At 41.8% G+C, this 17,910-nt stretch overlaps 1 protein-coding gene across 1 annotated transcript in view; it reads left to right on the forward strand.

Moving 5' to 3' along the window:
- The window catches only part of LOC137639087 (dnaJ homolog subfamily C member 9-like), a 63,029-nt gene extending 50,165 nt beyond the window's left edge, over positions 1-12,864 (forward strand). Inside the window, exon 6 of the mRNA XM_068371412.1 lies at positions 11,805-12,864. Within this exon, the coding sequence (XP_068227513.1) occupies positions 11,805-11,996 (192 nt within the window). The 3' untranslated portion in view covers positions 11,997-12,864. The remainder of the gene's footprint in view (positions 1-11,804) is intronic.
- Positions 12,865-17,910: the final 5,046 nt, after the last annotated feature.

The following is a 17,910-nucleotide window of genomic DNA, read 5'->3' on the forward strand; positions in this document are numbered from 1 at the left end:
TGTGATTGGGATTAGTGGGCCATATTGTTAGACTGAGGATTGGTCCAAGGAATCTACAAGGAGATCCGCAGAAACCTTTCTCTTGTTGGGCACTCGAACCTTGGAATTCCTTTCCTTTTGTTAATCTATGTGCAAACGCAATTTGATGAGGCGTGATTCCGTGATTGAAAGGTTCCACAGGCAGGTCCCCAAGGCTGAGATCACAAAGCTTAGGAACTCCACCCTTGACAGTTCACCACTGTTTAAGCCGGAAGAAGTCGAGAGGGTGGCTGAGCGATTTAGGAAGTCCAGCAAGGATTCCATTCTCTACAGGGCTTTGACATCTAGTTCCTATGGTAAGGCTCCTCCACCTACCAGGAAACAGCTGCAATCCACCAAGCCTTGGTCCTCTAAGAAGTTTTCGAAACAGCCCTTTCCTGCCAAAGATCCAAAGGGCTACAAACCATCCAGAGGAGGTAAGGATGGTAGGGAAGTGGCAACCCTCTCGCCTGCCCTACAGTGACGTATGCCTGCAAATGGATCTGCAAAGGAGCTGGCCGAAGTCCAGACCATGTTGGAGAAGGCTACTCTCCATCAAGAGGTCCTTGACGGCTCCCCAGGCTTCTTCAGTTGACTCTTGTGAAAAAGGCATCTGGAGACTGGAGAATAGTCATCAATCTTTCGGCTCTGAATAAATTTTTTTCTTCAGACTTCGCTCAGGATGGAGATGGCAATCACGGTCATACAAGCGGTAAGACCACAGGACTTCATGTGCTTGCTGGATCTCAAAGATGCATACTTCCAGATCATACACGAAAACAGGCACTACCAGTTCAAGGTGCTGTGCTTCGGTCTTTCCACAACCCCTCAGATCTTTAAGAGTGTTTTGCCCTATTGTCATCTTGGATTCACAGTATCGGCTGATTCTTGCAGACTTGGTGGTGACCCTTTTTCAGCACTGAGAAAGACTAAGTTATGTCAGGATCTTGATAAAGATTAGAGTTCTCTTGCTCGAGAGTACACTCAGACACACAATTCTATCTTATTTCTCTTCCTCTTGTTTTTCCTTGAAGTTTTTATTGTTTGTATATGAAATATCTAATTTAATGTCACTTCTTGAAATACAGTATTTTATTTTGACTGTTCATTACTTCTCTTGTAGTCTATTTAATATCTTGTTTCCTTTCTTTACTGGGCTATGTTTCCCTGTTGGAGCCCTTGGGCTTAAAGCATCTTGCTTTTCCAACTAGGGTTGTAGCTTAGCTTGTAATAATATGTTGACAGTATATTCTTAAAAGGATAAAAAGTTTTTTTTTTTGACTATCTGTGTGTAGACAGAAACCTGGGCTAACCTTGAGATCCTCATCTCAAGTTAGAAGTGGCAAGAGTCAACATCCTACACCTCTTACAGTCCAATTACCTTGACATCCTGAAATTTTAAACCAGTTAGCTTCCTCCCACATATTGATGAATCTACTGTTAAAAGACAAGTGTTTGTATTTGTGTAGGAACAAATTACAAATTTTAAAAGTAATTTAGGAGCTTCCCTACTGACACACCTTATTAAAATTTTAACTACAGTGAACCCTCGTTTATCGCGGTAGATAGGTTCCAGACCCGGCCGCGATAGGTGAAAATCCGCGAAGTAGTGACAACATATTTACTTACTTATTTAACATGTATATTCAGACTTTTAAAACCTTCCCTTGTACGTAGTACTGTTAACAAACTACCCTTTAATGTACAGAACACTTAATGCATGTACTAACATACCCTAAACTAAAACAGGCACAAATATTAAGGGCGACTTTATATCATGCGTTTCCTAAACACGCCAAAAAGCACGATAAAAAATGGCAACCAATGTTTTGTTTACGTTTATCTCTGATTATAATGAAGAAACAAACGCATTTACACATCTGTGTATAGGTTAGTTTCTGCATCGATTATATTGATTATTCAGTACAGTATGTTGATTTGGTTATTACTAATGTTTTACTTAATTTTTCTTAGGACTTCCAAATGAAATTTTTTCTTTATGACGCCGCCTGAAACGACGGCGTCATAAAGTACGCTCAGTAAACAAACTAAGGAATTTAACGCGCATGATGAAAGTGATAAATAATGATATTACAGTAAAAGCTTTAATAAAATATGTTATTACAAATATTATTTACTGTATCTATATAAAATCATACATACGTAGCAAAGCAGGAAAACAATCTACGAGAGAGAGAGAGAGAGAGAGAGAGAGAGAGAGAGAGAGAGAGAGTTGTTTTACATACGTAAATGTAAATTTTAAACAAAAAAAAAATAGCCCCATTTCATATAAAATAGATTACAAATATTTTACTTTATCATATTACAGTAGTCTGTATAATACTGTAAAGTTCAGTACAGTATGTTGTTGTTAAAGTCGTGGCGATGAAATTCTCACGAAACAAAAACACGCCATTTGAGTACAACAGCTGATCTCTCTCTCTCTCTCTCTCTCTCTCTCTCTCTCTCTCTCTCTCTCTCTCTCTCTCTCTCTCTCTCTCTCTTCGTGTTATACAATACTTACATTTAGATGAAGAAACTAAAATTAGTTTTGTTAGTGTCAATTAAATACGAAACTAAATAATTAGGCCGAGTCTACATCCATTTCAATCATAGCTAAAAATACGGCATCCGATTTCATCAGCAAACCACTATTTTTTTGGGAAATATCATTTTATTCTAGAAAATTGCCACTCTTTAAATAGATAATTGCACATTAAGAAAGCGTGTACTTTTGTTTTTAAATTTCGGGTTTGTTTTAAAAATCGAGTATTGTTGACTTCTTTTTTTTTTCTTTTGGCTGTGATTAGATCAGCTGTCATCTAGCTGCCGCTCTTGAGTGTGTACGAATACACTAACAAAGTATCATTTATACCATTTCTTAACTTATTCAAACCGTCTACAGTATACAGTTGATATTACATAAGCACTAATGTGTTATAACCTATCAAATTTTTTTGTTTATTACATTTAAACCCCCCCCCTTCTCTCTCTCTCTCTCTCTCTCTCTCTCTCTCTCTCTCTCTCTCTCTCTGTGGGCTACTTTTCACTACCTCCTATTCCTTACCTCTCTCTATCTCTCTAACAAATGATATCTTTGTTGCTCCTCAAAGTTTCATTTATATTGAAAATCAATCACGATTCAATTTTCCTTACTTTCTCCAATCTCGCACCATCGGTCACATCGCGGTATTTTCGATATTTCTGGAAAATCCGCGATATATGTATATACATGGGTTATGAAAAAAATCCGCGAAGTGGTGAATCCGCGATGGTCGAACCGCGAAGTAGCGAGGGTTCACTGTACAGAGTTTCAGGCAAAATCATACTCCTATAGAGATACTACCATAGAGAGTTATTCATACTCCTATTGAGATACTACCGTAGAGAGTTATTGGGTTCTTTGACTTCAAATAGTACTACATTGGATCACTCTCTGTTTACGGCTCATTTTTCCTTTGCCTACATCGTCGTCGTCGGCGCCCACTCGTGTCCGAGTATTGGGTTCTGTCGTTAGCCATCAGCCTCCTATCTGTGGGGTGGGTGCTTATGTCTGATGTGGCTGTTAAGTCCTAGTCTGTGGTGGAAGAGTCGCGGACAGTGTTCACAAGAGAGGGTAGGTGGTGGGCGGGGCTGTTCTAATCGCTCTCTCCTTCTTCTCCTCCTAGCCTCCTCATTTTGTCTCCTCCTCTCCTCGAAGTCCACGGTGCCATGGTGTACTGTACTCCTCCAGGTTTTCCTGTCCCTGGCTGTTTCTTCCCATGAGGAAGGATCGATGTCAGTTAGAGCCAGGGTGCGCTTTAGTTGATCTTTATAGCGCATTTTTGGGGCTCCTCGTGGTCTGGTGCCCTGGGTCAGTTCTCCGTAGAATATTTTCTTTGGGAGCCTAGATGGATCCATCCTATGCACGTGTCCTATCCAGCGGAGGCGGTGGTGGATGATGGTGGCCTCCACGCTGGTCAGCGAGGCACGTTCTAAGACTTCAATGTTGGTGGTGTGGCTCTCCCAGGGGATTTTCAAGATCTGCCTCAGTTTCATTTGTTGGAAGCGTTCTAGGTTTTTAAGATCGTTTTTATATAGCGTCCATGTTTCACATGCATACAGGAGCGTGGAGAGGACTACTGCCTTGAACACCATTATTTTGGTGGTCATTGTCAGTGCGTGGTTGTTAAATACGCGGCAGTTGAGTCGGCCAAAGGAGGAGGGGGCTGCCCTGATCCTGTTCTCCACGTCCTTTTTGCTTGTTGGAGCTGATGTTAGGATGCTCCCTAGGTAGGAGAACTGGTCCACCTGTTCTAACGGTTGGTCATTCACTATGGTATTGAAGTTGGGGAGCATCAGTCCTGGTGGATGTTGGACGAGGGTCTTGGTTTTGTCTGTGTTGACTTGCATCCCAAAACGTTCATAGGCAGAGTTGTATGCATCAGCTAACGACTGCAGGTCCTCTGCCGTCTGACCTGGGGTAGCATTGTCGTCAGCATACTGCAGTTCTCGCACTGCACACAAGGTGGTCTTGGTTCTGGCGCGGAGTCTGGCGAAGTTGAAAGCGCCTCCATCCATGCGGAAACGTAGGTCGACTGAGGGTGTGTCTGGGGGAATCTCGTTGAGCATTGCTGCGGTGTATAGCGAGAAACACGTTGGGGCCAGAACACAGCCCTGCTTCAGGCCGCCGTTGATGGGGAATGGGTCTGAAAGAAAGTTCTGGTGGCAGACTCTCCCAACCATTCCGTCATGGAGGGCACGCACCAGCTTGACAAAATCGGGTGGGCAGCCATATCTTTTGAGGACAGCCCACATGGCAGGTCGAGGTACTTTGTCGAAGGCCTTTTTCAAATCCCAGAAGATGAACATTATGGGCTGTTGTTGTTCGAGGCTCTTCTCTTGTAGTTGTCGCGCACAGAAGATCATGTCTATGGTCCCGCGGGAAGGTCGAAAGCCGCACTGGGACTCTGGCAGGACGTCTTCTGTGAGAATAAGGAGGCGGTCAAGGAGAATCCGAGCGAGAATCTTACTCGCGATGCTTAGTAGTGATATTCCCCGGTAGTTGTTACAGTTCTCCCTGTCTCCCTTCTTGAAGATGGTAATGATGTTTGCATCGCGGAAGTCACTGGGGGGGGTCTTGGTCTCCCATATTTTCAGTATAAGGAGCATCAAACGGTTCCTCAAGCCGGGGCCACCGTGAGTGAGGAGCTCCAACGGGATGTTGTCTGGCCCTGGGGCTTTGCCGGGCTTCATGCGCTGCAGGGCCTTGTTGAAGTCATGGATGGAGGGTGGTAGTGCCATCCAGTGACGGACGGGATGCTGCGGGGTCATTCGCAGGAGATCGTCTGGGGTGTCTGCTTGGTCATTGAGGAGGTTCTCAAAGTGAGACCTCCACCTGGCCAGGATGTCCTCGCTGTCGGTGATGGTCGTGGCCCCATCTGCGTCCTTCAGGTTGCCCACTGATGACCTTGTGGGACCGAATATTTCCTTTGTTACTGCATAGAAGCTGCGCAAGTCACGTTGGTCAGCGAAACTCTGTATTTCTGCAGCTTTTCTTTGCCACCAGGTGTTCTGGGCTTCACGGATCCCTCTTTGGCAACCAGCTTCAGCCACCTTGTGAGCACATTTGTTAGCTGCTGTTGGTTGGTTTTCCAAAGTCAGGCGTGCTTGTCGTTTGGTTTCAATGAGAAGAGAGATGGTAGCATGATTCTCATCAAACCAATCCTGCCGTTTCTTGGTGGTGTAGCCTAGTGTTTCCTCCGCGGCACGGGCCATGGCGTTTCTGAGGGTGGTCCAGTGGTGCTCAACAGTGGCCTGACCCACGGGGTCTGCGAGGTATTGTTCGCAGGCCTCCTTGTAGTTCTGTGCCACCTGTGGGTTGCGGAGCTTACTACAATCAAAGCGTTGGTGTGGTACGCTGTCAGGTGCCCTTCTGGGTGGTCGTAGGGTCGTCACGACGGAGATTCGGGAGATGAGGAGTCTGTGGTCCGTCCAGCAGTCGTCCGCTCCGGGCATGGATCGGGTGATGCGGACGTCTCCTCGGTCTCTGGCTCTGGTCAGGACGTAGTCCAGGGTGTGCCAGTGTTTAGACCGTGGGTGTCTCCATGTGGTCTTTTGTCGCTTTGGTAACTGGAAGATGGTGTTGGTTACCACAAGTTGGTGTTCTGCACACAGACCCAGTAGGAGTTGGCCATTGGCGTTGCAATTTCCAATGCCATGGCGGCCGATGATTCCCTCCCACAGGCGATGGTCTTTGCCTACTCGGGCATTAAAGTCGCCAAGCACAACGAGCTTGTCATTGGCGGGCACTGCCTGGATGGTGCGGTCGAGCTGGGTGTAGAAGGCAGCTTTGTTATCATCGGTTGAGGTCATAGTCGGGGCGTAGACAGAGATCAGGGTGAGGTGTCTGTCCCGCATGATGGGGATGTGGACAGTCATCAGGCGCTCACTGATGGCCTTGGGAGCGAGGTTGTGCTGCTGCTGCACTAGCTGGGAACGGATGGCGAAGCCGACACCGTGGATGCGAGGCTCCTACATGTTGAATAGTCTAACTTGGTAAGGGTAGAAGAGATTAGATGTGGAACACACTTGGTAAGGGTAGAAGAGACTTTACCTATCGTAAACATCTGTTCTAGGAGAAGGACACTTCAAAAAGCAAACCATTCTTTACTTGGTATTGGTTAGTGCCATTCTTGGGTTAGAGTTCTCTTGCTTGAGGGAACACTTCTGTTGATTTATTTTCGTTCCTCATTGGGCTATATTCCCTGTTTGGAACTTGGGTTTATAGCATCCTGCTTTTTCCAACTAGGGTTATAGCTTAGTTAATAATTATGTTAAAGGACTCGGGTTTATATAGTTAGGAAAAATACAAATTATTATTAGAATAAAATAGCATTGGAGTACTGAGTAGCCGTTTCCTTTTCGACAGCTGTTGGCTTCCATTTAAAGAGAACTTCTTTCTCTCAAACCTATCAAGTTTCAGACTTATTCTTCAGGATTATCTAAATTTCCTTTCCTGGAGTGATGGTAGTGAAAGGAGTGCTGGACGACTCTCAAGGCTTTAATAGTTATTTCTGCTTGTTATAGGGAGTTACAGAAGACTTGAGACCAGTCATCAAGCTCTATCAGCTTATTAACAAGTTTTTTCATCTAACCTTTTCTTGATGTAAATCATTAGTTCTGTGTTGTTTTCTATTAAAAAGGTTAAATTCTTGCTTTTGATAGTCCTTAATGATGTATATTTCCAGGTCCCCATCCATCAGGACTTGGAAGTGCTTTTGCCTTATCTGTTATGGGACATTGTACTTGTGTAAAGCTCTTTGCTTAGGACGCTTATAAAAAATAAGTGTTTGCTCATATTTTCATTCTTGTCTGTTTGTGCCTATTTACTTAGAGGATCCAGCCCCTTGAGTATTTTGACTACTGGTTGATCCTGGTCTAGTACAAGACACAGCTGCTTCAGTATCTATCAACTTCTCTATTTTACAATCTGGGATCTTGATAAAGAAGGCGGTTTGATTCTCTTTCCAAGCAGAAAATAAAGCGCCAAGGCTTATTATAATTATTCTTACTAACCAAGCTATAACCCTAATAATTGGGAAAGCAGGATACAAGTCCAAGGACCTGGTGATTTGGTCCTTTCCTCTCAACTACCCCTGGCGGGGTCTTGAATGCATCTCAAGTCTTGCCCAGACCCACACACAAAGCTCTGGGTGTCCTGAAATTACCTATTAGCAAAGAATGCTGGTGAACAAAATTTTTCTCATAGTGTTTTTCAGGAATGGAGATAGGATCAACTTTTTAAAGATCTGGATAGTCTCTGTTGGAAGGGTCTTGTTGGCCTGAGTATTTTAAACAGACTACCTTCTGATCTCTGTAAATTGAATTTTAAGATTGATCCTGGACAGAGGATACTATCTTCAGACTCAAGAGCAAAGATATAAAGTGGATATAAAGTGGATGCCATCTGAAGAGGCTTTATGTTTTCGGTTAGAAAACTGAGACCCAAAGTCAGGATTAGAAGATGACCTGGGATATCGTAATGAATTCCTGGTCTCTGAAAGGTCACCAGTTCACCGACTCCTATTCCTGAAGCTAAAGTTATCAAAAAAGTAGCTTTTTGTAAAGCTTCTTTTAGAGAAATGGTGGAGTTATCCAACCCAGCTAAAAACTCAAGAATCCTATCCAAAGACCAAAAAAAAGCATGGGAATCTGTGGAGATGATCTATTCTAAGCAAAAGAATGGGTGATCTTATGAAACTTGTCAGAGTCTAGATTCTCGTCAGAAGCACCCTTGATGTTCTGTTAACAAATTTCTATGAAAGTATAATTAATGGCAGAGGTTTCTTTCCTTAAAACTGGATCAGAAAGCAAGCCAAATAGTCCAGGGTGACTGGCTCTGTAGAAATGCCATCAATATTTTCCCTTTCCCCCACAGAACGGTATTGTCTTGTAGATGACAACCTCTTACAGCTCATCAAAGAAGTCCAATTGTGGGCCGAGAAATTTCCAATGGCCTTCACTTTTTGTAAAATCAAAGTTTAGGTGGCCCTGAGACAATTCCTCACTTAAGGAGGAGTAACATTGCTGTCCAAGTTTCTTTTGATTAAACTTCAATATGGGATGATGAGACTGGGTATAGAAAAGGGTATAGGGCCTCTTAGTAGGATCTTTTTTAGCCTGCTGCTGGATCTTATAGATTGTGGACTATAAAAGGAAACTACTTTTTAAGGCATTACAGTATCTGGAAGTTATGTGCCCATTACCTCCATATTGTTTTTGGCCAAAAGAGTTTTGGGGAAGAACAAAATTTGCACATTGAATTGCTTTAAAAAATCCTCTACCTCATGGAGGTAGAGGAAATGAACCTTGCCCTAATAAAGTTATGCAAGGCTTCGTAGAAGTGGTTATACAAAATAACCCCCACTTCCAAGGATTCTACGGCAGACTCCAAGTTGAACAAGGTCTGTTTGGCACTAAATTCTGCCATCTGAAGGTGATCTGAGAACAAAGAGAAATGGTCCTCCTATTGATCGGCCCCAACCTGAGAATCCTACTTTGGGAAGGAAGACTTCATGAAACCCTCTGGGTTCCGGTAATACTTCAAGCTCTTTGGCCAAGGTAAAATCACCTTTAAGCATCATTTTCCTCATTGGCAGCTGCTAATTTTGCCATTTTGGCCAAAAGGTGAGTTTCTGGCCAGGCACTGTCATTCCAACCATGGAAGCATCAAGCAAACTGGTCGAGAAGAAAACATACAGCGTCTAATATTGCTTCTTGCAAGGTATTTAGAGCAGCCTTATATGGCATCAGAACAACCTCCTTTTGGGGTAGGTGGAGATATGCCCTCCAAGATGGATTTTGAATCTCCACCTTGAGTTTGGAAGTGCCAATCATCAAATGGAAAATCTGTATATTTATGCCAAAAAACATTTGACTCAGACCAGAATGTGTATCCATCACAGGATCGCTAAGGGTTATCTACTAAATCCCCTTCCTTAACATCCAAGGCAGAAACCCCTTTGCCACGTCCCCACTACCGATCCTTCATGACTTGGAATTGAAGGAAAGGCTTCCTCTGGACCCTTCCTTGGAAGCTGGGAATCCAAAGACCATACCAAAGCCAAATCCATAGAAATGTAAGGGAGAGACTCCATTGGAGACTCCCTTGGAAGCTAATACTCAGAAGGTTCAGCCACAGCCAAGTTTGCAAGAATCAAAATGTTCCCCTGGAAGCTGGGAAGCCAAAGATCCAACCAAAGCCGAATCCCTAGAGATGGAAGGGAGAGACCCATTAGAGACTCTCATGGAAGCTAATACACAGAAGGTCCAGCCACAACCAAGTCTGCAAGAATGGAGCAGAGCTCCCTTGAATGCTGATAACCTGAATGCCACCCCCAGTCGAATCCCCAGCCTGGATTGAGAAGGAAGGTCAACAGTACCTGGACGTGCCCGCCCATCTTGCGTGGGTTGACCATAGTGGGAGCAGATCAATACCTCAACTATTCATGCTATAAGCAAGGCATCCATGGTGGATGCAAGCATACCAAATTCAGGTGAAATGGTAGCCTGCTTAGTGGAAACCTGACCTGGATCTGACGTAGTTGGTAAAGTGGTTGTCGAGATGTCCATGGAGGGGTACTTCTTCAAGCAACCCAAGGAATCCTTTAAGGATCCCAATACTAAGGCCTCCTCCTCTACAGAGGCTAGGTTATCCATGGATTCAAAGTCCATAACATGATTAGGGACCTGGTCCACTAGGCTTCATTTCCAAAATCCCTTAAGATCTGAGATCCTTGCTGTGTAAATACTTGGCAGGCTCCGCGATTTTAGAAAATATTTTCACCCACAGAGAAGGGAGGGAAAGGCCCTTGGCTCATATTTGTTCTGACTCAGGCTCCAAATTCTGACCAGAATTGGTCCACTCCAAATAAATGAAACATTTTTTTGTTCCAAACAGAACAATCACAATGAACCTGACAACGCTGGTGACCCCATTTGGGTTAGCAGAGTTATCATATCCGTGGATTTTTTGAATGAAAAATTCTTATAATTCTTGGAAGGTGTTAGGCAAGCCTCCCAACCCTTCCTGATGATGACCACCAAAGTAAGAGAGATACACACAACACAAATACCTGTACCCACTTATCTAAGATATTCACTTCAGTAAGACGGTTGACGCTCAATCATAGACCCAGTATCGTATACCCTCACAGTTACCAAGCCAAAGATAACGAGAATAAACTATAAAGTAAGCCTACCCAACCTTAAAATGGGAAGGATTCACATACAGTATATGATTTCATCATCCTCTTTTCTATCACTCTAATACCCATATCCCATGAGTAAGGAAAGACAACTACCCGTAAGAACAGCTGAATAAACATTCGGCCTCCTCATCTCAATGGTTAGGATGGGAAAATCTCCCCTACCCTAAATTATTAAATATTCCAATACAATCATGTACTGTATGTTGGAATACAGTCTTACAAAATAGGTTTTAAGAACCGATGTTTTACAGCTGAGTAAGTAGACTAATCCCACCTCAATACTAACCTTACCAAGGTTATAACTGGTAGGCTGTATTGTTAGCTTACCCTAAGAACAAGCTTTAGTCCTGTTAGTTTCCCAATCAACTTCATCCCTTGCAAGGTAACTTGATCATATTTTGTAAGTCGTAAAATTAGCTTTAATAACAACATATTTCATACCAAGATAAACATTTTCCCGTAAAGAAAGTCTATTTGACAAGTAATAAGAAACTTTATGCCTGTCCTAACCAACTACATACACCTTGTTAAATTTTCTTCTTTTATTTTTTATAATGAATGACAATATTCAGTTTATTTGTTTCTGATGTTCAGATTTACAATTTGTACAATAATTACTATTACAAACCATTTAAAAATTAGTGTGAATTTATGGACCGGGAACGCAACAAGTTAATTTATTTCCTATCTTGAAAATTATTGTAAGATATGACCATTTAAGGGAGAGCACGCTCCAAGAACAATGTACTAATGTAATGTATGTAAGTTTGCATAAGCCAAATTTTCAGTTTACCCAACTATAAATTTTAGGAAGTACCAATATTGTAATCTAAGATTTAATACCTTCATTAGGAGAAAACTATTTTTTGATAATTTGTCAGTTGGTATTAGTTTTATCTGCAATTCAGTAGTCTATAAGGCTTTTACTTTATAAATGGTTGATCTGAATAACACAATACTGTAAATACTGTTTATGATTTGTCTATAGTATAGTCTTTTGTGGCTACAGCTATTATAATTTTGTTTTTTATTTAGGCTGAAAAAGAGGCGCAAGAAGCAGAGAAAATGAAAGAGGATCTAGGTTTGGGTGATGGCTTAGACAGTCTTAAAGCTATGATTCAAAGTCGATCCAAATCACGTGAAGAGGAGATGGACAGTTTCTTGGACAATCTTGCTGCTAAGTATGGTGGAAGTGGAAAGAAGAAAGGTAGTAAGAAGGGAAAATAATCTAAATTTAGGTACCTTGATATTTTATAATTTTTTGTCAATTGTGATCTTGTGAATGTCATATTTATTTAGATATTCCATGTTCTCATTCCTCACCAAAGGGAGTTAAAGGCATTGTATCAATTTATTTTTGTAAAGTCAGTCATTAGCTGTTATGTAAAACTTTCCATATAAATTGTAGGCATGAATTGGTGTTTATTCAAAACTGATGCCCTTGAAATTATTAATACCCTAGTTTTATTTTTTATATAAGCTTTCAAAGTTTAGGGTTTTATTTTATTGTTTATATCAACACCAGAACTGAAAGTTCTTCCCAAAGTCAGAAATTTATAAAATTATTTTTTCCGCTTTTTAAATTTTGCTGTAAATGGAAGGCAAAGAATTTTTTACTCAAATGAATTAAGACTTGCTCTTTATGCATGATTTTTTTTGTCATTGTTTTCAAATGTAGTTAAGAGGTAATCGTAAACTGAATCGACTAAACTTTGTGAATATTTTATTTAGTGAATGGTAATTAGGATTTTATGTAGGCTTCCAAAAAGCCATTATTAGAAATATCTTAAATTAATTTTTTTTTAAAATGATTTTGTCTTAAATATATACAAGAACTATCATTTCAAGTTTATTTTAATCTTTCTGCTTCTTAATTTAGCCACAAGATTTATTTCTTATGTATTAAAAAATCATTCATGGGAGCCCCTGGGAGCTTGAAAATATTACTCAAATGTATGGGTAAATTAATTTTCATTATTTTCAGGTGAAAGGAGCTTGGTAATTGCTTAGTAGAAGCTATTTTCTTTCAGATTAAGTATTAGATTAGTAATTAAAGAAAAAGAATTTTAACCAGGTTTTGGTTGATTCCCATTTTTAGGGGAAAAAAATGTATTAACAGGCTGTTAGGGTGGGGGGATGGGTTTCTTTTACCGACATCTAAGTTTTAGTGCTGACTTTTTCAAGCTTGGCAAGATAATTATTCGGTCATTTTTGTTTATGATAATTAGTATACTTATACAATTTATGGTATTGTATCATAATCTGTGATAGATCAAATAGTTATAATTTACTGTATGTTAATGCATGGGCCTGGAAGATTTTAATATTTGGTCAAAACCATCCACATTGTTTTTAGAGCCTTGGACCAATCTTGATCTAATGCACAATTTGTATAGCTATTATTGTACTGTTCTGATTTAATAAATATAAATTTCATATCTTTTCATTCACTAATGATCCTACATCAAAATTTGTTTGACATTGGACAGTTTACATTTAATAAAGATACTTCATGAATGTTTAGTTAATAACACTACATCTGTCAGTACCCCTTACGTAGTATACAGTAGTCTTTACTTAATGGTTTTTGCACTGTCCCTTATCTGCATCTACTTTTTAACCTTTAATATTTCCTTTCTAACATTTAGCTGTCCAACCTTTTCATTTTGTACTTGAAGGAGCAAATAGATTTACCCATGACCTCAGAATTGGATGACATGTCCCGAATTATATAAAATCCAAATTCAAAATTTGATATGTTGTAAAGCACTGAAGAGAGAGAGAGTTCAACCAAAAAATGCAAAGGGAAACAAGGACCTCAACCGTCAATATGGTAATCAAAAGTGGAGTATTCAATTGGATATGGTATGAAATCTTTGTTTCTGTACTAAAAATGGATTAGATATTAACAACTTCATAAGTCTATTTTATTAGGTCTCCAAACAAATAGATATCCTAAAAAATAAAGCTGCCATTGTAAAATTTTTCTCAACTTACAACCAATAGGCAACATGAATGTAAAGGTAACAGCAATGGATAATGCACAGAGTGCTATTTTCCAAAGTAACAAATTCATAAATTTGTTTTTCCCTCATATAAACAGAGTTATTTATTATGGAGGTTCTTTCAGCAAAGCAGGAAGGTACCCAATTAAACTTTTAGTGCGAGCTGGCAACCCTACTCTTGGTAGGTCCTATAATCTGTGAATCCTTGATAACAATTTAGAATTATGAATAGTGGCCCTTGGGCTCAGCTGTTGCCTGGGAGGCCATTCAGAAATTTGGGGTAGTTTGCGCGCAGGGGAGTGTTGGCGCGGGCGCGTAGGAGACTGTTGGCGCGTGAGCACGGGGCCCGCAGGAGGGTGCACATAGCGCGTGATGGAGCTATGGTCCTGTTGGAGTGTATGCGTGTGTTGGCGCGTACGCTCTTGATGCCCTGTGTTAGGGTTAGGTTGAATGTCTGCGTGTAAGGATGGAGCCTGACGAGCTACTAAAGAGCGCTTGTCAGGCCTCGTGGGCGCGTGAGTTGTTGGCACGCAAAAGCACGCTTGGGTGGAGCCTTGTTAGGCCCATGCAGGAATGGCGACGGCAGGTCTGTCGGGTGGAAGGTCGACGTGTCCTTTAAAAGGACGACCTTCCACCAAAGGAGATTGCGAACGATCTGGAGAGAGGTCCAGGACCAATGTAGGAGCAGTGACGAATGATTGGTTTAGAGGTTTCTCTGCAGGGGACTGCATCGAAGATGTTGAACCAAAGAGGCGCCTCCTCACCGCAGGTGAAGGAAGGCCTCTATGGCGAAGAGGAAGGCGAGACTTACGAAGAATGCACCCTCTGGGGGGTGTTGGATCAGAAAGCTGACCTTCTGCAGCCCTCCGAAGAGGAGTCTCTGTAAGTGAACTAAAACACTAGCAGGAGAGACTGATGATGGACTTAGTTCCCCCTCGTAGGTTGAACAGGAACGGGAGAAACTAAGCCGTCAGCCACCGTAGAGTTTGGAGTGGAAGAGGAGATGGGTGAGACCGCATTGGATACCTCTGACACCACAACGTCGACAAGAGACAGGATCAACCTCTGACGGTGACGACGATTGCTTGACAGCAGCACCTAATCGGATGTAGTCAAGCAAAACCTCCTTGGAGGGCGAACCCATAAGCCCCAAGGAGGACCAAAGCTGAAATAAGGAGGTTAGTGACATATCCTTCCCCGGGGGGAGAGGTGGAGCTGCTTCACTAGGGGAAGAAACTTCATCTCTCGAGACCCGAGGTTGGTTAACAATACATCGGTCTACGCTACCACTCGACAGTCTCTCGAAAGAGACCGACCGAGTGGGAGCTTCGGAGAAGGTTTGGGCAACGGAAGAAGAGGCCTTGGGTTTTTCTCCTTACAAGCAACCTTCGAAGGAGAAATATCCCGTTTGGACTTCTTCTTCTGTCGTCGCGAAAACCTTTCCCACTGGGAAGCAGACCACTCCCTACACTTGTTGGTACTATCACACCGTTGGCCCCTACAAGAAGGACAAAGGGCGTGAGGATCAGTCTCGACCGCCGACATAAATGTTCCACAGGGGCGGTCGGGAAACCCAGGGCAGAAACTAAAAAAAGTAAAGAACAAAAGAAATTAAATGGCTGCCAATATGACGGCGAGGATGAGAGCGGACACGTCCAACCACCATCCGAGCCAAGAGCAAAGTGAGCTCAAGCCCAGGTGTGTCAGAGGGGGGGTAGCAAGCTACCCTCCCTTACCCCCGCTAACTAGCGGTGAGGGTAGTAAACCCTAGTTAAAAATTACTGGCTCGTCATTTAAGCTACGACGAAAGTAATACCCCTATTAAATAGCGTGGTTTTTATTCCAGTTACGGAACAACTTGCATTTACTGGCCTGCCATGAAGGGGAGGTCGAATCGGATGAAATGTTGTCTGTATTAGGTAATTCAAACTGACCATAACTACCTATCCTAACATCACGAGAAACATAGCTATTCTTAATGTGATTTAAATTGCTAACAAAGGTGATTCTGTTCTTTACCAAGTTGTCACTCAGCACAGCTGAATGTGAGAAAGAATGACAGAGAAGAATGATACAGTGAGCACATCTGTATGTTCACTTTCTGTTCATCAACTTGTCTATCCATGTCCATATAGACTGGTACAGAGGTTGAGAAGTCCTTGAGATAAACATGGGCCCCCTGTCATTACTTTCAACTAAATATCACTGCGAAGGGGTTTTGACACTTTGTGATAGCTCTTGGCCTAGTGTCTTTTAACCTCCTTGGCTAATACAGTATCTAACCTCTTGAAACCCTCAGTAGTATGAAAACAGCTCTTATTTTTGCTAGCTAGGCTAACATCCTGTGCTCTTTTAGCTTGCCTTCTATCCCTATTTAAGCTAGCCTACTTCTATACTCCAGAAACCTATCCATTTGGTCTAAAGACCAACCTGAACAAGCCTTACATCTATTCTCTTTATTGCAATTGTTGCCTATGAACTTCCAGCACCCGGACTGACTATCTAATTTCCCTGCTTTCTGCCTACACTCTTCGGTCTTACAGTTTCACTGAGCGTGAAGAATTGTCGTATCACTACTTTGCATGTTAGTTAAGTGGGGAAAGAGAAAATGGTATTAGAAGGAACAAATTTGGCAAGAAAACTCTCATTATCCTCATAAATCAAACTCAACCTCCTGCCACTTCAATATATGGCAGTTTCCAAGATACCCGACACTTCCAAAATGGCGACAAATTTACTCTTCTGTATGTTTCAAGTTTTTTCATTCATAAGCCTACAAAACTTGTACACTGTACTTATAAAGATTGTGAATTCAGATTTTGGTATTCTTACTGTCATTAATCATTGAGCTATTAAACTATCTTTCCAATATGGCTGCTAGATATAAATGTAAATATCTTTTGATGGACACCAGTATGTTCTGTGTATCAGCTGCAGAGAGCTGTGCAGTTGAGTCTCGACTTGGGCTTCTTCAGTCATCTGTTTTTGGCAGAGATGGCCACAGGGTTGGATGTCTGTAACAGACCTCTCAGCCATGTATGAGTTCATCCACCATACTCCGTTCACACAAGGACCAGACGTGCAGTAAGGAAGAGCGACAAAATTTCACTCAATCTAAGGGATGCATATTGTATTTCCAAATCCTGTTAAATCATTCTTTAATAAAGTTCAAAGTTTTTTGCTTCGGACTGTCCATGCCCTCCAAGGTATTCACTCTAGGGTTTACTAGCTGATACTGGCAGATTCGAGAGTCCCAACTTTCTCATCACCGGGACAGACTTCTCTAGTTTTGTATTGATCTGGAAATTTTGACTAATTTAGAGGCGCCCAAGCAAAGAATGATACTGTATATCTAGGTATGGACACAGATATGGTAATGGAGTTCATCCATTTCAGGACAGATTACCTTGATTCAGGAAAGTAGCTGATCCTTTCTTTCATTAGGTACAGTTACCAGCACAACATGGCAACAACTACTAAGTCCCTTGACATCATTAAAGAAACTTGTTCGTGGCACAGTCATTGCAATAGTGTTTACAGAGACATTGGTCGCAAGCCAGACTCTCCTCAGACTCTGGTACCGATCGAGCATGACACCAAACTCAACATACTTTAGCTGCTAGATGAGGAGAATCTGTTTTGGGGGTCTCACTTAGAGTCATCTTTTTACAAATGTGTCACAGAGGATGGAACCCATATCATGGACCGTCTGGCATAAGGACAATGATCACAGGAGGAAAAGTCTCTTCACATCAATGTTCTGAATATTGAAGGTAGCTTATCTAGTACTTCAGCTTTTCCAGCATTCGGTTGCACTAATGAACGTATTAGTGACAATGCAACCGTAGTGGCATGCGGCACAGTGTTAAAGTTTCAAATAACTGTGTTGGTGCAAGAATGGGTAGTACCTAACACAGTATAATTCTCAGCCTGGTTCATTTCCGGTAAGATTAATGTCACAGCGGACATGTTGAGTCAGAAGAGTCAGATAGTTAGGTCAGAATGACATTCACATCTGTATTGTTAATAATATGTAGCAGACCTGCCCTCCCTGTAAAATTCAATCTGCAGCTTGGGATGTAACTAAGGCATTGCTGTCTTTGAAGAGCCTCGGACAGGGTCCTTTCCCTGAAAAC

This window comes from Palaemon carinicauda, chromosome 4, assembly GCF_036898095.1.
Source record: "Palaemon carinicauda isolate YSFRI2023 chromosome 4, ASM3689809v2, whole genome shotgun sequence".
Classification (NCBI taxonomy): Eukaryota; Metazoa; Arthropoda; class Malacostraca; order Decapoda; family Palaemonidae; genus Palaemon; species Palaemon carinicauda.